Source organism: Phocoena phocoena, chromosome 2 (assembly GCF_963924675.1).
Source record: "Phocoena phocoena chromosome 2, mPhoPho1.1, whole genome shotgun sequence".
Lineage (NCBI taxonomy): Eukaryota > Metazoa > Chordata > Mammalia > Artiodactyla > Phocoenidae > Phocoena > Phocoena phocoena.
Genome location: NC_089220.1, coordinates 85,120,701 through 85,140,922, shown reverse-complemented (window position 1 = coordinate 85,140,922; position 20,222 = coordinate 85,120,701). Strand labels below are relative to the sequence as shown.

At 40.3% G+C, this 20,222-nt stretch overlaps 1 protein-coding gene across 1 annotated transcript in view; it reads left to right on the top strand.

Annotated features, from left to right (window-relative positions):
• Positions 1-1,240: 1,240 nt before the first annotated feature.
• Positions 1,241-20,222, top strand: part of EHD4 (EH domain containing 4) — an 85,735-nt gene continuing 66,753 nt past the window's right edge. The window contains exon 1 of the mRNA XM_065871130.1: positions 1,241-1,563. Coding sequence (XP_065727202.1) covers positions 1,328-1,563 — 236 coding nt within the window. The 5' untranslated portion in view covers positions 1,241-1,327. The remainder of the gene's footprint in view (positions 1,564-20,222) is intronic.

The window sequence follows — 20,222 nt, the reverse complement described above, 5'->3', positions numbered from 1 at the left end:
CCAATTTACAAACAAGAAAACTGAGGCAGAGAGACAACTCATTGCATTTAAGATCACATAGCAATTAATTTATATAGTCAGAATTCAAACCCAGGTCTTTTGATGCCAAATCCTGTTCTCTCCACCACAGCCTTGGTACTCAAATTATGATCCATGAACAAGCAGATCCATCTCCTGGGGGCTTGTTAGAAATGCAGTCTTGGGTCCCATCCCATACCCACTGAATCAGACTGCATTGCTATCAAATGTGAGAAGTCTGTTGTGATCCTATTACCTCACATTTAGGATACATCAGAATCACCTGGGGGTAGTTGTTGCGCTCCAACCCTCTTCAGTATTTTAATTCAGTAGGCCTGGGGTGATGACCAGAAATCTGCATTTTTAACAAGTATCCCAGGTTATTCTTATGCAGGTGCCCCCCTCCACCACACTTGAGAAATGCTCTGAAACAACTGAGACATTTTAAAACTGTAACCTAGGACACCAAAAGTGATGGCTGATTATTTCTCCCAATCTCAATTTAGATGTATCCTTTTCACCTGAAAAAGAGACAGCTAGGAGGTAACAGTCTTTTTATGTTACTATGTGGCAATGAGTTTGTAATAATGAGGATAACTAAATCTTCAAATTTACAGAAAGTCAGATAAAGAAAACTAAGGTCAAAAGGTCTTCAATCGACCCAGAATTTAGTGGAGGCAGTGTGGAGAAACATACCCAAGTAAATTGAAGTCTATTTCCCCTACTTCAAATATTGTCAATTGTGTCCGTGAGTCAGGGTCTCTTCACCAATAAAATGTGTGTAATAACCTGCCAGTAGGTAGAAAGAACCTGCCTGTGAACTTTCTGAACATTTGTCCCCAGCATCGACGTCCACAGGGTTGGAATGAGTAAACGTCCCCGGAGACTAAGGAGCCTCCGGAGGCTCTTTTATTACCAGCTCAGATTTGCCCGGAAGCCGACGCCACCTGGCCAGAGTGCGCTGGTGGTTTCGAGAAACACCCTCTTCCCCTCCCAGTCCTCCAGAGGGCTCCGTCATCAATAATTCATTAAGAACCTCCTCTCCATTGGTTGGCCCCTCCACCCGCGCTGGTAGCAGCCCAATGAGGAAGGACTTGAGAGAGTCCTTCTGAATAGTGAACGAGCTCCCGTGACGTAGATACTGGGGATTGGCTGAGACGGCGCGAGGCGGGGCCAGCTCGGGCGGTGGCTAGGGCGGCCTGGGCAGCTCAGTGCGAGCTGGGGAGGGTCGAGTCCGGAGTGGGGACGGTTCGCTGGACCTGCACTGAGAGGGCGAGCGCGGGGTGCGGACGGGCGGACCGGCGGCAGGATGTTTAGCTGGTTGGGGCGGCAGGCGGGCGGGCGCGAACGAGCGGGCGGCGCGGACGCGGTGCAGACGGTGACGGGCGGCCTGCGCTCGCTCTACCTGCGCAAGGTGCTGCCGCTGGAGGAGGCGTACCGCTTCCACGAGTTCCACTCGCCCGCGCTGGAGGACGCCGACTTTGAGAACAAGCCCATGATCTTGCTGGTGGGCCAGTACAGCACGGGCAAGACCACGTTCATCAGGTAACCTTCCCTGCCCGCTCCTCACCCCTGCCTGCGAACCTGTCCCCACCACCTAGGTGGAGGCGGTCCTCCCCACGTGTGTGCTCGTTGTCACCAGTCTCCCGCCTCCCTCGGGCTTCCTGCAGCGCACACTTCCCCTTGGAGGAACCCCGTCTCCGCTGCTTCCTCCTCCAGTATCAGCGTGACCTCAGGTTCCCTGTCTGAGCGCGGTGCCCGGGTGTCCGAAGCCCCACCCGGGGCGCGGCCGACAAAGTAGGGGCTGGCTCTCCCTACGCAGCCAGGAGGGTCCTCGAAACCGCCCCCCGCCCCTGTCTGCGTACTCCGAGCCCTCCTTCTTTGCTTTTGGAAAGGCACTTCTCTGGCTGGCATTATCTTGTCACCCTAGCCTGGGAACCCGGAGAAGGGAGGGAAAGCGAGGTTATAATAAGCACCTTCTTGATGAGCTAGTGAGGGCTACGGCTGGAAATGGGGACGGAGGTGTGGGGTAACAGAATGTGTTATTGAGTCAAAGTTGGAAAGTTAAGCCCCTAGCACAGTGCGCCGCGAATAACTATTTGTTGGATGAATGAAAGAAAGAAAGAAAGAATGAATGAATGGCAACAGTAGAGGGTATTGCCCACTCCCCCTTCCCTTGCGGTCCTTGCACGCCGCCTCCACCACAGTGTTCGGGGGACAGGGCAGAGAGGCCGCCTTCATTCAGCTCTTGCACAGCCTCCCTTTACCGTGCCTTAGGAAGTTAGCTGTGTGTAGCCGCCGCACCAGCGGATGCCCAGTGGAACTAAGGGGGAGTGTCATATTACTATTCGTTAGTTTCCATTTCTTAGGTGGGTCAGTCCCTCCTCCCTCACCCTTGACAGCTGAAAATATTGTCATGCTCGCTGTGTCTCCAAAAGCAAACAGTTACGGTGCATGCCTTGACATTCAAGTCATGTAGCTCCTTCCTAGTGATTTTTGATGGGAAATCATTTACATTGTCACAGATAGCTTTTTGAAGAGGCTGTTTTACTTTTAAAGCAGCTGGCATATTAAGACTCACTTTCTTTGGTTAGGAGACTTGTTTTCCTGGGTTAAACTGTGTCAGTTGAAACAAAGTAATCATTTAAGGTTTTGATCCAGGGTTTTGGAAATTGTAACAGTCTCTTCATCATTGATGTTCAACAGGTGTTCAGAAAACTGCATTGGTATTTGGATACATGCCATTTCTATTAAGTAGTGACCTCTTTTTCTCCCTTCCAGTGACCTAAATAGTTCCCACAAATAGAGTAGTTGTCACTACAGAAAATATAGGCCTGCAGATACACTGTGAATGAATTCAGTAAAACAAATATACTCTATTGAAATATAGTTCTAGGCAGTAAATTGAATGTGAAGGAAGATGGAAGAAAATAATTTTAAATTGCTCTATTTGGTGCTTATTAGTAAGCTGAAAACAGTATTAAATATGTCACCTAAGACACTCAAAATGAACCATAGAAATATTACAGTAACTGATACCTTGAAAGATGAGGCACAATACATTTAAGGTCTCAGTAATACTAACCAGTTTTTAAGTATGTGGGACAATGAAGTATTATGACCAAGTGGTACAAGAGTGGTAGATGGACTTTTTTGTGTGTGTGTGAAATATACAACAAATAAAGGATAAGAAGGTAAGCATTGTTATAATAGTCTCAGACATTAGCGGTGGCATGTTCACAGCACCCTGGGTAGTTCCTCCCATCTGTCCTTGCCAGGAGAGCTTTATTGTGCGATTAGGGAGCCATGGTTGATACTGTGTCAACCCGGATGTGATGAGGCACTCTCTCTGCTCCCACAGCCTGGATAGTAAGCAAGCCAAAGGCAGACAAACCCACAGGAACATGAATCGATCTTTTTTTCAGTTTACTGTTTTTCTGTTTCATCATTTGGGGGGAGCTTTGTGGAATAGCTAAGCATAGTTTAAAGATGGATTTTGAGGTCTGGCAACTCCATCCAAATGAACTACTTCTCAGGAGGCACTGGAGCCCCATGTGCAACACCAGGGTGAGGGAGGAGTCACCTTATCAGGAAGTCACTTGCTCTTGAGACCTTCCCTAACGACAAAGTGACTTTATTGTTAGGCAGCAGGCACAAAAGTGGACCTGTGAGGTAGACAGGGTAGAAGAAAATCAGGGTAGACAGGAAGGTTGGTGAGCACCGGAGACGGGAGTTTGGTTTCAGAGTGGAGCTAGGAGGAAAAGATGTAGCTTCTGGGAGGAAAGCCCCAAACAAAAGGGCAGCTGCCCTCTAGAGTCCTGCACTGGAACTGGGGGCCAGAGGTGTTGGCCCAGGGTGCTGACAGTCCTGGAACATGCCTGCATCCGTGGCTGTCTTTTCTCAGTGCCTGGGTGGTTTGCTTCTAGCCAGTGAGCACTGGAAGCTCATACTTGACTATGGGGTGCACCTATCTGCATAGTCAGAGATTCTTATCTACCTGGCTTCCTGCATATCCCAAGAGGTCACTGGTAACACAGAACCTTCACTGATATGGAGGGAAACTTCTCTCCTTGTAAAGCCACTCAGCAAGACCTTTGATGTACATTCCACACCCTTGATGAAACCTTACTCTTGCTTCCTTTTGTCCCATAACTGGAATGAACTAAGAGCCCCACTGAAACATGGTGAGCCAGGACATTCACCAAGAGTGAAGAAATTAAGTGTGTGCCGTGTTCTAATGAAGAGGTCTCCTAAATGGGGTGGATGGAGAACCTGAGTGTCAAGAAGTTGTGCTCATTCCTGCATGGAAGATCACCATGAAGGACTCAAGTGTGAGGAGGAGGATGGATAGAAGGAGAGTCTTGGTGGACTCTCCTCACATGGGTCACAAAGCTGGCCCAGAACTTCAGGAGATGTTTGTCAAAGTCTTTTGGAGGTAGAAACAAACAGCCTATTGTTTCGTTGACAGTTTTATTTCTCAGAAGACAGAGGATGCAATGGGAGGAACTGTTGGTGCTCTGCCTCTGACCAGCAGGAAAGAACTGACCAGAGAAGGAGAAGAGATGGGCACGGGGGAAGTGGCCATGTCATGGTAGACTCTTTAACAGCCAAGGAAGGCTGGATATTGGGTTCAGCCAGGCTTATGTCCAAAACCTGAGGAAAACAGATTTCAGAGATTCCCCCAGAAAGTCCCTGGGCCCAGGTGCTATGAAGGAAGACATTTCCACGGAGAGGATGTGAGGTTCACCAAAAATCCATTCAAACCACACAACTGCAACTTCTGATTTTTTTTTTTTTTTGACGGTATGCAGGCCTCTCACTGTGTGGCCTCTCCCGTTGCGGAGCACAGGCTCAGCGGCCATGGCTCACAGGCACAGCCGCTCCGCGGTATGTGGGATCCTCCCGGACCGGGGCATGAACCCGTGTCCCCTGCATCTGCAGGTGGACTCTCAACCACTGTGCCACCAGGGAAGCCCACAACTTCTGATTTTTAAGAGCTCTACTTTCTCTCTTCCTCCTACACCCTGTCCTGTTCTCTCAAAAAATTTATCCTAATAAGGAAAAAAAAAAAGGAAGTCACTCAGGAAGCTATATAGGCTTTTAAAGGGTAGAGACCAAGGAAATTAGGCAAGAAAAAGAAACAGAAGGCATGTAGATTGGAAAGGAAGAAGTAAAACCATCTCTATTCACAGAGGACATGATCCTGTATATAGAAAAATCCTAAAGATTTAGGAAAAGCCTTAAAAAACTCTTAAAACTAACAAGTTCAGCAAGATGTCAGGATATAAGATTAATATACAGAATCAATTATATTTCTATACACTAGCAATGAACAATCTGAAAATGAAATTAAGAAAATTCCATTTATAATAGCACCTTAAAAAATAAAATACCTAGGAATAAATTTAACAAAAGTAATATAAAACTTATGCGCTGAAAACTATAAAACTTTGTTGAAAGAAATTAAAGAAAGCCTTAAAAAAAAAAAGAAAGACATTCCATGTTCATGGATTGGAAAACTTAATATTTTTAGAATGGCAGTAGTACTCAAAGTGACCTGCAGATTCACGGCAATCCCTAGCAAAATCCCAGTTTTCTTCTTTACAGAAATTGACAAGCTGATCCTAAAATTCACATGGAAGTGTAAGGGATCCAGAATAGCCAAAACAATCTTGAAAAAAAAATTGCATTTCTCATACTTCTGATTTCAAAACATACCACAAAGTTACAGTAAACAAGACAGTGTGATACTAGCTAAAGATAAACATATAGATCAACTGAATAGAATTGAGAGTCCAGAAATAAACCCATACATCTATGATAAATTTTTTACAAGGGTTCCAAGACAATTCAATGGGGGTAGATATTCTTTTTAACAAATGATGGTGGGACAGCTGGATATCCACACTGCAAAAAAGAATAGGAAGTGATTTCTAATGGGTACAGCGTTTCTTTTTGGGTGATAAAAATGTTCTGAAATTAGATAGTGGTATTAGTTTCACAACTCTGTGAGTATACTAAAAACCACAGAATTGTGCCTTTTAAAAGTGTGAATGTTATGGTATATGAATTATATCTCGATTAAAAAATATAAAACAATTCAGTCTTTCAGTATTAAGCATCCTGTGATTTATTTACTTTCTATAAATTCTGCAGTTAGTGCTAGTCAAGTAATTTCTGCATTTGTGTACAATAATTTAAAATAAAAATGGATGCCAGAAAGAAAACAAATGAAAAAAAAGTGGGAGTAAGCTGAAAGAACACAAGGACAGAAGGAACTAAGGAGTAGACCCGAGAACAAAGGAGTACAAATAGCCATCACACCATCCCTACGCTTGTTCCCTTGTATGGTCTTGTCAGTGTATAAATGTACATTCTTCATAACACTCAAGTTAGTAAAATCAAGGTATGTTTTCCTATAAAATGCTTGAAAAAGTAATTATGTTTTAAAACTTTAAATATTAAATATAGCATTAATAGGGGAAAAGGGAGCAGGGGTTCTACACACAAGGGTGAAAACAAGGTTTATGGACAGTACAAAGCACTAAGAAGCTGGAGTGAGTGGGCTGAGAGGGCAAAAATGCCTCAGACAATAAAAAAGCCTTTTTAGGTATGATTAGAACAAGAAAAAGAATCAGGAAGTGATAGGCTCACTGCTTGGAACTCTTGCTATAACATTAACAGAAAGCAGAACTACTCAGCTATTAGTTTGCTTCCTCCTTTTCTCTCAAAGAAAATGCTCCAGGGATGGTAAAGGGAGCCCAGCCATGTTTGATAGGAACTCAAACTCAGACTGCGAGGAGCTCTTCAGGGCCTGGCACAGGCAAGACCGAGTAAATACCCGGATGGATAGATAGATGGGAGGCCCTTATAGGACGAACTTGCAGTTGTGCTCTAAGAACTGTGTTTGGTGATTTGTAAGAAATTATGAAGAATATGCAAAGTATCAGAAAATTGGAAGCAGACAAATGTCCCAGTTTTCAAAAATGGGGGGAAATAGATTTTGATTAAGGACAAAGCTCTGCTCCATTCCTTTGGTAGGCTCTAGACTCAGTTATTAAAGAGAAGTGAAGGCACTCACTAGGAGGCAGTCTGGTTGGTGGTCCAGTGGTTAAGACTTCACCTTCCAATGCAGGGGGTGCGGGTTCGATCCCTGGTCAGGGAGCTAAGATCCCACATGCCTTGGGGCCAAAAAAACAAAACATAAAACAGAAGCAATATTGTAATAAATTCAGTAAAGGCTTCAAAACTAAATGGTCCACATCAAAAATAATCTTAAAATGCTCCTTTAGGGAAACACTGTGGGTCCAATTGAGTGGTTCTCACCCCCATTCAAGTGCTGGACCCCTGAAAATCATAGTAGTGTGTGTCAAGTACCATACCTTTTACAGATCTCGCCGAAATACTGAAATATTTAATTTTCACCAAACAATAGACTTTATTTACAATATACAATATATAAGATCATACCTACACAGCCTAGTGTTTCTTTACTCAAATACTATTGATTTCAGGGATGGGTCCAGCTATCACAGACTATGGAGAAGAATCAAACTGTGAGGGCTCTGGGTGACAAGAGCTGTGACACTAAAGCACAGTTTGGGATGGGAGCATAGGAGGGACTCTTCCTGCAGGTTTGGATGTTGGAAAAGGCCTCCCTGAGGATACAACCTAAAAGCTGAACCCTATGGAATGAGCCAGAATTCGCTGCCCCAAGGAGACGGGGAAGGGAAAGTGAGAAAGTGTCAATGATGAGGCCCAGGTTTGGGTAACCGGGTAGGTGGTTGAGCTATCCGCTGAGATGGGGACACAAGAGGAGGAAGAGTAAGGGCATACTTACGAGTTTAGATTTAAGCCTGTGCGTAAGTGGACACCCAGGTGTAGAGTCCGTGAGGGGTCAGACATATGGGTCTGGAATGAGAGGAAGAGGAGCTTGTGGAGACGCTGGGGGAAATGTCACCAGGTAGGTGGAGTAATGCCAGGGGAGGATGATGGTTCAGAGCCATCTTAGGGCTGTTTTGCTTGCAAGTGACAGCAATTCAACTAAAAAAATCTTAAGTAAAAAGGTATACCTTAGCCCATAGAATGTACATCACCAAGAGTGAACCCTAATGTAAACTGTGGACTCTTGGTGATAATGCTGTGTCAGGGTGGGTTCATCAGTTGTAATAAGCGCACCACTCTATTGGGGGATGTTGATGATGGGGGAGTCGATGCATATGTCAAGGCAGGGGGTGTGTGGGAAACCTCTGTATTTTCCACTCAATTTTGCTGTGAACGTAAAACCGCTCTAAAAAATAAAATCTATTAAAAAAAAAAAAGGGTATACCTTTTCTCACAAAACTGTTTGAACCAGGCTGTGCTGGCTTCAGGCCTGGCCTAGGACCCCACGTGGTGCCATCAGGACTCGCTGTCTCAGCTCTGCTGCCTTCCCCATGCTGGCTTCCTTCTCAGGCAGTTCCTCGTGGGGTGGGCAGACCCTCTCTAATTCCAGACTCACATTCTGCCGGCTCAGCAACCCCAGTAGGAAAAAAGAGAACCCCTTTCCCCATAGTTTTCACAGAAAGTCTCAGGTTTGAGTTTTATTGGCTCAACTTTGGCCGTCTGTCCATCCTTGCACCAATCTCTCGAGCCAGGGGAATGAAGTACCCGTGCCTGGAGTGGGGTGGTCAGCCCCCAAACCTCACGGACTAAGGGTGGGGAGAGGCAGCTTCTCAGGGCACGGCTATCAAGTAGGGGAAATGGGCACTAGACAGGTGAAACAGAAGACGACCCCTACAAAAGCCAGGGAAAGAGGGCGGGGCGGTCAGCAGCATCAGCTGCCTTGGGGAAACGGAACCAGTGGATTAGCCGCCAGGAGCCAGGGTGACCTTGGTAAGAGTCAGTAGGTGGTGGTGATGGAAGCCAGGTGGCAGAGGGTTGAGGAATGAGTGGGAGGTGAAGCGTCAAATATAGAAAACTCTCAGCAGCTGGGCACTGAAGGCGAGGAATCGTGCCCTGGTCACAGGCATTCCGGAGGTTTGGTTGATGAGCATGGCCTCAGCAGAGTTAGAAGTTGATGGAAGGGGCCCGTGGAGGGGGAGCGGCTGGCATTTCAGAAGCCCAAGAGGAGGCAGGACTTGGAGCAAGGATTCTGAGGGAGGGGGGGCGGTACCGGCCAGGTTGAGTGTGGCATTGGCAGCATCAGTCAGCTCGGCGAGACGCCGTAGGTTGGCCTCTCATCCACTCATTACATCGTCTACCTGACAAAGGGCAGCGGTACCCGAGGATTAGGAGAAGTGACATCTAGAAGCTTACTTCTAAAAGGCATTCAGTGTACTTTTCAAAACCTTGGAAAATTGTGAACTAGAGAGCTGTGGTTCCTGGGTCTGTCTGCGGGTCAGGATCACCAGGACACCTTCGGAAACAGATTCCAGGGCTTCATCCCAGACCTTATGAATTGGAATCTCTGTGGATGAGACTGAGAAATCTGTTTTTTGTTTTTATAAACTATATCTCAAGGTGATTCTTAGGCAGCCTCCCCCAGGAAACATGTGAGAGCCGTTGCTACATGAATATTCAGTTGATGGAATCATGACACTAGAACCATCAAGCCTGAAGAGAGAGGCTCACTGTGGTGGACCTTCCATGGCATATGGTCCAAGCTCCATCTGTTCACATTTTTAGCAGCTGACGTAGAAGAAGACATAGAAGTCATGATTACAAAACCAGGGATTATGCAATAAATGCAGTTTAATAAACAGCCTTTTTCACTTAATACGATATGATGAATTTTTTCTCGTGTCATTAATCTTCAAAAATAATGTTTGCATCATACTCTATCATAAAGCTTGGAACATTGTTTTTAATATTTTTCCCATTTTTTAATTGAAATATAGTTGGTTTACAATGTGTTAATTTCTTTTTTTTTTATTTTGATATGTTTTTATTGCAATCCCAATATTCAAGTTGGAAAATCCAGTGAGTTTTTTTTCTTTTAATATTTATTTATTTATGGCTGTGTTGGGTCTTTTTTTTTTTAAATTCAAACAAAGTCACAAAAATTATAATCATCCTCATCAGTTCACTCAGTCCCATGTAATTAATTTATTTTTCATCTTGATCTCTTGTTAGCACTTTTATGAATTCATCAGTTTTCCATTAGAGTTCTGAAAATGCTCATTCATTCAGTTCAGCAGTATAGTCAGTTACCAGAAACCTGTACTTGTCAGAGTCTTTTCCATGAATTCCTTGAAGATGAAACCCTTTTATAGGAACATTTTTGCAAAAGCATCAGAGTACACCCAGAACTGTCTGTAAATGACAAAAGACTTAAAAATGACCACGGTTAAAGATTTGATGAAAGTTCATAATAATGCAGTTGACAAGGAAATTTAGTTATTTCTGAGATATACATTTTAAAGTAATAACTAGAATTATGACTTATAGCATTATACCAGAACATATAAGACTTTTAGAAATTTCATGTAATGTCTGAAATAGTTATATTAACATATTTCCATACAAATAACCCAAAGAGAGTTTAGTATTAGTTGTTTTTTTGGTTTGTTTGTTTTTTTTATACTGCAGGTTCTTATTAGTCATCAATTTTATACACATCAGTGTATACATGTCAATCCCAATCACCCAATTCAGCACACCACCCACCGCGGTTTTCCCCCCTTGGTTTCCATACGTTTGTTCTCTACATCTGTGTCTCAACTTCTGCCCTGCAAACCGGTTCATCTGTATCATTTTTCTAGGTTCCACATACATGCGTTAATATACGATATTTGTTTTTCTCTTTCTGACTTCACTCTCTCTGACAGTCTCTAGATCCATCCACGTCTCAACAAATGACTCAATTTCGTTCCTTTTTATGGCTGAGTAATATTCCATTGTATATATATACCACATCTTCTTTATCCATTCGTCTGTCAATGGGCATTTAGGTTGCTTCCGTGATCTGGCTATTGTAAATAGTGCTGCAGTGAACATTGGGGTGCATGTGTCTTTTTGAATTATGGTTTTCTCTGGGTATATGCCCAGTAGTGGGATTGCTGGGTCATATGGTAATTCTATTTTTAGTTTTTTAAGGAACCTCCATACTTTTCTCCATAGTGGCTGTATCAATTTACATTCCCACCAACAGTGCAAGAGCGTTCCCTTTTCTCCACACCCTCTCCAGCATTTGTTGTTTGTAGATTTTCTGATGATGCCCATTCTAACTGGTGTGAGGTGATACCTCATTGTAGTTTTGATTTGCATTTCTCTAATAATTAGCGATGTTGAGCAGCTTTTCATGTGCTTCTTGGTCATCTGTATGTCTTCTTTGGAGAAATGTCTATTTAGGTCTTCTGCCCATTTTTGGATTGGGTTGTTTGTTTCTTTAATATTGAGCTGCATGAGCTGTTTATATATTTTGGAGATTAATCCTTTGTCTGTTGATTCGTCTGCAAATATTTTCTCCCATTCTGAGGGTTGGCTTTTTGTCTTGTTTATGGTTTCCTTAGCTGTGCAAAAGCTTTGAAGTTTTACTAGGTCCCATTTGTTTATTTTTGTTTTTATTTCCATTACTCTAGGAGGTGGATCAAAAAAGATCTTGCTGTGATTTATGTCAAAGAGTGTTCTTCCTATGTTTTCCTCTAAGAGTTTTATAGTGTCCTGTCTTACATTTAGGTCTCCAATCCATTTTGACTTTATTTTTGTGTATGGTGTTAGGGAGTGTTCTAACTTCATTCTTTTACATGTAGCTGTCCAGTTTTCCCAGCACCACTTATTGAAGAGACTGTCTTTTCTCTATTGTATATCTTTGTCTCCTTTGTCATAGATTAGTTAACAATAGGTGCGTGGGTTTACCTCTGGGCTTTCTATCTTGTTCCATTGATTTATGTTTCTGTTTTTGTGCCAGTACCATATTGTCTTGATTACTGTAGCTTTGTGGTATAGTCTGAAGTCAGGGAGTCTGATTCTTACAGCTCCGTTTTTTTACTTCAAGACTGCTTTGGCTGTTCGGGGTCTTTTGTGTCTCCATACAAATTTTAAGATTATTTGTTCCAGTTCCATAAAAAATGCCATTGGTAATTTGATAGGGATTGCATTGAATCTGTAGATTGCTTTGGGTAGTATAGTCATTTTCACAATATTGATTCTTCCAATCCAAGAACATGGTATATCTCTCCATCTGTTGGTATCATCTTTAATTTCTTTCATCAGTGTCTTATAGTTTTCTGCATACAGGTCTTTTGTCTCCCTAGGTAGGTTTATTCCTAGGTATTTTATTCTTTCTGTTGCAATGGTAAATGAGAGTGTTTCCATAATTTCTCTTTCAGCTTTTTCATCATTAGTGTATAGGAATGCAAGAGATTTCTGTGCATTAATTTTGTATCCTGCAACTTAACCAAATTCATTGATTAACTCTAGTAGTTTTCTGGTGGCATTTTTAGGATTCTCTATGTATAGTATCATGTCATCTGCAAGGAGTGACAGTTTTACTTTTTCATTTCCAATTTGTATTCCTTTTCTTACTTTTTCTTCTCTGATTGCTGTGGCTAGGACTTCCAAAACTATGTTGAATAATAGTGGTGAGAGTGGATATCCTTGTCTTGTTCCTGATCTTAGAGTAAATGCTTTCAGTTTTTCACCATTGAGAATGATGTTTGCTGTGGGTTTGTCGTATATGGCCTTTATTATGTTGAGGTAGGTTCCCTCTATGCCCACTTTCTGGAGTGTTTTTATCATAAATGGGTGTTGAATTTTGTCATAAGCTTTTTCTGCATCTATTGAGATCATATGGTTTTTATTCTTCAATTTGTTAATATGGTGTATCACATCGATTGATTTGCATATATTGAAGAATCCTTGCATCCCTGGGATAAATCCCACTTGATGGTGTATGATCCTATTAATGTGTTGTTGGATTCTGTTTGCTGGTATTTTGTTGAGGATTTTTGCATCTATATTCATCAGTGATATTGGTCTGTAATTTTCTTTTTTTGTAGTATCTTTGTTTTGGTATCAGGGTGATGGTGGCCTCATAGAATGAGTTTGGGAGTGTTCCTTCCTCTGCAGTTTTTTGGAAGAGTTTGAGAAGAGTGGGTGTTAGCTCTCCTCTAAATGTTTGATAGAATTCACCTGTGAAGCCATCTGGTCCTGGACTTTTGTTTGTTGGAAGATTTTTAATCACAGTTTCAATTTCATTACTTGTGAATGGTCTGTTCATATTTTCTGTTTATTCTGGGTTCAGTATTGGAAAGTTATACCTTTCTAAGAATTTGTCCATTTCTTCCAGGTTGTCCATTTTATTGGCATAGAGTTGCTTGTAGTAGTCTCTTAGGATGCTTTGTATTTCTGTGGTGTCTGTTGTAACTTCTCCTTTTTCATTTCTAATTTTATTGATTTGAGTCCTCTCCCTCTTTTTCTTGATGAGTCTGACTAATGGTTTATCAATTTTGTTTATCTTCTCAAAGAACCAGCTTTTAGTTTTATTGATCTTTGCTTTTGTTTTCTTTGTTTCTATTTCATTTATTTCTGCTCTGGTCTTTATGATTTCTTTCCTTCTTCTAACTTTGGGTTTTGTTTGTTCTTCTTTCTCTGGTTCCTTTAGGTGTAATGTTAGATTGTTTACTTGAGATTTTTCTTGTTTCTTGAGGTAGGCTTGTATAGCTATTAAATTCCCTCTTAGAACTGCTTTTGCTGTATCCCATAGGTTTTGGATCATCGTGTTTTCATTGTCATTTGTCTCTAGGTAGTTTTTGATTTCCTCTTTGATTTCTTCAGTGATGTCTTGGTTATTTAGTAACGTATTTTTAGCCTCCATGTGTTTGTGTTTTTTTCCCTGTAATTCATGTCTAATCTCATAGCATTGTGGTCAGAACATATGCTTGATATGACTTCAATTTTCTCAAATTTACTGAGGCTTGAGTTGTGACCCAAGATTTGATCTATCCTGGAGAATGTTCTGTGATCCCTTGAGGAGAAGGTGTAATCTGCTGTTTTTGGATGGAACGTCCTATAAATATCAAATCTATCTGGTCTATTGTGTCATTTAAAGTTTCTGTTTCCTTATTTATTTTCATTTTGGATAATCTGTCCATTGGTGTAAGTGATGATCTGTCCATAGGTGTTAAAGTCCCCCACTATTATTGCATTACTGTCAATTTCCTCTTTTATAGCTGTTAGCAGTTGCCTTATCTATTGAGGTGCTCCTATGTTGGGTGCATATATATTTATAATTGTTATATCTTCTTCTTGGATTGATCCCTTAATCATTATGGAGTGTCCTTTCTTGTCTCTTGTAACATTCTGTAAAGTTTTTTTTATCTGATACGAGTATAGCTGCTCAAGCCTTCTTTTGATTTCCATTTGCATGGAATATCTTTTTCCATCCCTCACTTTCAGTCTGTATGTGTCCCTAGGTCTGAAGTGGGTCTCTTGTAGACAGCATATATATGGGTCTTGTTTTTGTATCCATTCAGCAAGCCTGTGTCTTTTGGTTGGAGCATTTAATCCATTCACGTTTAAGGTAATTATCAATATGTATGTTCCTATGACCATTTTCTTAATTGTTTTGGGTTTGTTTTTGTAGGTCCTTTTCTTCTCTTGTGTTTCCCACTTAGAGAAGTTCTTTTAGCATTTGTTGTAGAGCTGGTTTGGTGGTACTGAATTCTCTTAGCTTTTGCTTGTCTGTAACGCTTTTGATTTCTCCATCGAATCTGAATGAGATTCTTGCCGGGTAGAGTAGTCTTGGTTGTAGTTTCTTCCCTTTCATCACTTTAGGTATATCATGCCACTCCCTTCTGGCTTGTAGAGTTTCTGCTGAGAAATCAGCTGTTAACCTTATGGGAATTCCCTTGTATGTTATTTGTCGTTTTTCCCTTGCTGCTTTCAATAATTTTTCTTTGTCTTTAATTTTTGCCAATTTGATTACTATGTGTCTTGGTGTGTTTCTCCTTGGGTTTATCCTGTATGGGACTCAGTGTGCTTCCTGGACTTGTGGCTATTTCCTTTCCCATGTTATGGAAGTTTTTGACTATAATCTCTTCAAATATTTTCTCAGGTTCTTTCTCTCTGTCTTCTCCTTCTGGGACCCCTATTATGCGAATGTTGTTGCATTTAATGTTGTCCCAGAGGTCTCTTAGGCTGTCTTCATTTCTTTTCATTCTTTGTTCTTTATTCTCTTCCGCAGCAGTGAGTTCCACCATTGTGTCTTCCAGGTCACTTATCTGTTCTTCTGCCTCAGTTATTCTGCTATTGATTCCTTCTAGTGTAGTTTTCATTTCAGTTACAGTGTGTTAATTTCTGCTGTACAGCAAAGTGATTCAGTTATACATATATATACATTCTTTTTTATATTCTTTTCCATTATAGTTTATTGTAGGATACGGAATATAGTTCTCTGTGCTGTACAGTAGGACCTTGTTGTTTATCCATTCCACATATAATACCTTATATCTGCTAACCCCAACCTCCCACTCCATCCCTTCCCCAACCCCCTCCCCCTTGGCAGCCACAAGTCTGTTCTCTATGTCTGTGAGTCTCTTTCTGTTTCAAAGATGGGTTCATTTGTGTCATATTTTAGATTCCACATATAAGTGATATCATACGGTATCTGCCTTTCTCTGACTTCACTTAGTATGATAATCTCTAGCTGCATCCATGTTGCTGGAAATTGCATTATTTCATTTTGGCTGAGTAGTATTCCATTGTATATATGTACCACATCTTCTTTATCCATTCATCTGTCGATGGACATTTAGGTTGTTTCGTGTCTTGGCTATTGTGAATAGTGGTGCTGTGAACATGGGGGTGTGTGTATCTTTTTGGATTAAAGTCTTGTCTGGGAATATGCCCAGGAGAGGGATTGCTGGATCATATGGTAATTCTACTTTTAGTTTTCTGAGGAACCAGCATACTGTTTTCTACAGTGGCTGTACCAACTTACATTCCCACGAACAGTGTAGAAGTGTTCCCTTTTCTCAGCATCCTGTCCATCATTTATTATTTGTAGAGTTTTTAATGATGGCCGTTCTGACCGGTGTGAGGTGGTACCTCATGTACTTTTGACTTGCATTTCTCTAATAATTAGTGATGTTGAGAATCTTTTCATGTGCCTACTGGCCATTTGTATTTCTTCTTTGGAGAAATGTCTATTTAGGTGTTCTGCCCATTTTTCAATTGGGTTGTTTGTTTTTTGTTGTTGAGTTGTATGAGCTGTTTGTATATTTTGGAAATTAAGCCTTTGTCAGTTGCATCACTTGGAAATATTTTCTCCCATTCCATAGGTTGTCTTTTTGTTTTTTTTATGGTTACCTTTGTTGTGCAAAAGCTTATAAATTTGATTAGGTCCCATTTGTTTATTTTTGTTTTTATTTCTATGGCCTTGGGAGACTGACACAAGAAAACACTGGTACAATTTATGTCAGAGAATTGTTGCCTATGCTCTCTTCTAGGAGTTTTGTGGTGTCATGTCTTATGTTTAAGTCTTTAAGTCATTTTGAGTTTATTTTTGTATTTGGTGAGAGGGTGTGTTCTAACTTCATCAGATTTACATGTGGCTGTCCAACTTTACCAACAGCACTTGCTGAAGAGACTGTCTTTTTCCTGTTTTATATTCTTGCCTCCTTTGTCAAAGATTAATTGACTGTAGGTGTTTGGGTTTATTTCTGGGCTCTCTATTCTGTTCCATTGACCCCTAAGTCTGTTTTTGTTCTAATACCATGCTGTTTTGATTACTGTAGCTTTGTAGTATTGTCTGAAGTCTAGGAGGGTTATGACTGCTGCTTTGTTCTTTTTCTTCAAGATTGCTTTTGGCAATTCAAGATTGCTTTGATTTTATGGTTCCATATAAATTTTAGGATTTGTTCTAGTTCTGTGAAAAATGTCATGGGTAATTTGATAGGGATCACATTAAATCTGCATGGGTAGTATGTCCATTTTAACAATATTTGTTCTTACAATCCAAGAGCATTGTATATCTTTCCATTTCTTTGAATCATCTTCAGTTTCCTTTATTAATGTTTTATAGTTCTCAGCAGATGTCTTTCACCTCCTTGGTCCAGTTTATTCCTAAGTATTTTATTTTGGGGGGCACGATTTTGAAAGGTTTTTTTTTTTTTTTTTACATTCCCTTTCTGATATTTCATTACTATTGTAAAGAAATACAACTGATTTCTATAGGAACATTGTTTTTAATTTTATGCTGTTATGCCTAATATTGCAATGAATACTCTTGGCTATAAATCTTAGTATATCTAGCTTTTTTCTTAGAATAGCTGTCTGAGCATGAATTACTGCATCAGAAGTTATGAATATTTTTCAAGTTTATATATACTCATTTTTATATTAATTAAATTAATTTATTTATTTTTGGCTGCATTGGGTCTTGGTTGCAGCACACAGGCTTTCTCTAGTTGCAGCGAGCAGGGCCTCCTTTTCGTTGCAGTGCAAGGGCTTCTCATTGTGGTGGCTTCTGTTGTGGAGCATGGGCTCTAGGCACGCAGGCTTCAGTAGTTGTGCACAAGCTGAGTAGTTGTGGCTTGCGGGCTCTAGAGTGCAGGCTCAGTTGTTGTGGCACACGGGCTTAGGTGCTCTGCAGCATGTGGGATCTTCCCAGACCAGGGCTTGAATCCGTGACCCCTGCATTGGCAGGCAGTTTCTTAACCACTGCACCACAAGGGAAGTCCCTATATATACTCTTGACAAATGTACTTTGTGTGTGTGTGTGTGTGTGTGTGTGTGTGTGTGCTGTATATATTAAATATATATACACACACACACACAAAGGAGTGCACATGTGTGTATATATATTCCTATTTAGAAAAGTTATTTCAAATTAGACTCCCATTAGGGAGTCTAATATAAGGATTATTATTTCATTAAACCATTGATAAATCTAAGTATTACTATTAAAAACAAATAAATATGATAGGAAAAAGTTTTTTTTTTATCTAGTGAAGCTGAACTCATAAAATATATAGCCAACATGTATATTTTTTTGTGAATTGTATATGAGCTTGGACCAATTTTCATTTGGAGTATTAGTCTTTATCTTGCAGATATTTAAATATTTTACTCAATAATGGTTGTCAGTCCTTTGTCATAGTTATTATAAGTTTTTTTCCAGTTTGAGGTTTGCCTTTTTAATTTTTATGATAATTTTTGACGTGCAGAAATATGTAACATTTGTGGTCAAATCTAGCATTTTTTACCTCCATAGAAGATGTCTTTTATCTCTCTTATGCCTAGAAAATCCTTGTTTATCCTAAGATTTAGAAAATATTCACCTGTATTTTCTTTTTTTAAATAGATTTTTAAAAATATTTAACTCTTTAATCCACTTGGAAGTAAAATCTGTTTTGAAAGTATTCTTTTTTTGTTTTTTTATTTTTTAACCTTGTTTATGGAATAATCCTATATATTCCTTTCCATTTTGGTTTATCCCAGGAGATTGGTTATAGTTCCCTGTGCTATACAGTAGGACCTTGGTGTTTATCCATTCTAAATGTAATAGTTTGCATCTACCAATCCCAAACTCCCAGTCCATCTCTCTCCCCCAACCCGACCGCCCCCTTGGCAACCGCAAGTCTGATCTCTGTCTGTAGGTCTATTTCTGTTTTGTAGATAAGTTCATTTGTGCCATATTTTAGATTCCACATATAAGTGATATCATATGGTATTTGTCTTTCTCTTTCTGACATACTTCACTTAGTATAATAATGTCTAGTTGCATCCATGTTGCTGCAAATGGCATTATTTCATTCTTTTTATGGCTTAGTAGTATTCCATTATATATATGTACCATATCTTCTTTATCCATTCATCTGTCAATGGACATTTAGGTTGTTTCCATGTTTTGGCTATTGTGAATAGTGGTGCTATTAACATAGGGGTGCATGTATCTTTTTGAATTATGATTTTGTCCAGGAATATGCCCAGGAGTAGGATTGCTAGTCATATGGTAATTCTACTTTTAGTTTTTTGAGTAACTGCCATACTGTTTTCCATAGTGGCTGTACCAACTTACGTTCCCACCAACAGTATAAGAGGTATACCTTTTCTCCATACCCTCTCCAGCGTTTGTTATTTGTAGGCTTTTTGATGATGGCCATTCTGACTGGTGTGAGGTGATACCTCATCATAGTTTTAATTTGCATTTCTCTAATAATTAGTGATATTGAGCATCTTTTCACGTGCCTATTGGCCATCTGTATGTTTTCTTTGGAGAAATGTCTGTTAAGGTCTTCTGCCTATCTTTCAGTTGGGTTGGGTTTTTTTTGTTGTTGAGTTGTATGAGCTGTTTGTGTATTTTGGAGATTAAGCCCTTGTCTGTCACATCATTTGCAAATGTTTTCTCCCATTTCCTAGGTTGTCTTTTTGCTTTCATTTTTATTTTAATGATTCCTTTGTTGTGCAAAAGCTTGTAAGTTTGATTAGGTCCCATTTGTTTATTTTTGTTTTTATTTCTATTGCCTTGGGAGACTGATCTAAGAAAACATTGGTACAATTTATGTCAGAAAATGTTTTGCCTATGCTCTCTTCTAGGAGTTTTATGCTGTCATGTCTTATGTTTAAGTCTATAAGCCATTTTGAGTTTGTTTTTGTGCATGCTGTGAGGTTGTGTTCTAACTTCGTCAAATTTACAAGCAGCTGTCCAACTTTCCCAGCAACACTTGCTGAAGAGACTTTTTCCTGTTTTATATTCTTGCCTCCTTTTTCGAAGATTAATTGACTATAGGTGTGTGGGTTTATTTCTGGGCTCTCTATTCTGTTCCATTGATCTGTATGTCTATTTTTGTACCAATACCGCACTGTTTTGTTTATTGTAGCTTTGTAGTATTGTCTAAAGTCTGGGAGAGTTATGCCTCCTGCTTTGTTTTCTCCCCCCCGTCAGGATTGCTTTGGCAATATGGTTTATATGGTTCCATATAAATTTTTTGATTATTCTAGTTTTGTGAAAAATGTCATGGATAATTTGATAAGGATTGCATTAAATCTGTAGATTCCTTTGGGTAGCATAGCCATTTTAACAATATTAATTCTTCCAATCCAAGAGCATGGTATATCTTTCCATTTCTTTGAATCCTCTAATTTCGTTTATTAATGTTTTATAGTTCTCAGTGTATAAGTCTTTCACCTCCTTGGTCAGGTTTATTCCTAGGTATTTTGTGTATGTGTGTGTGTGTGTGTGTGATTTTAAAAGGTATTGTTTTTTTACATTCCCTTTC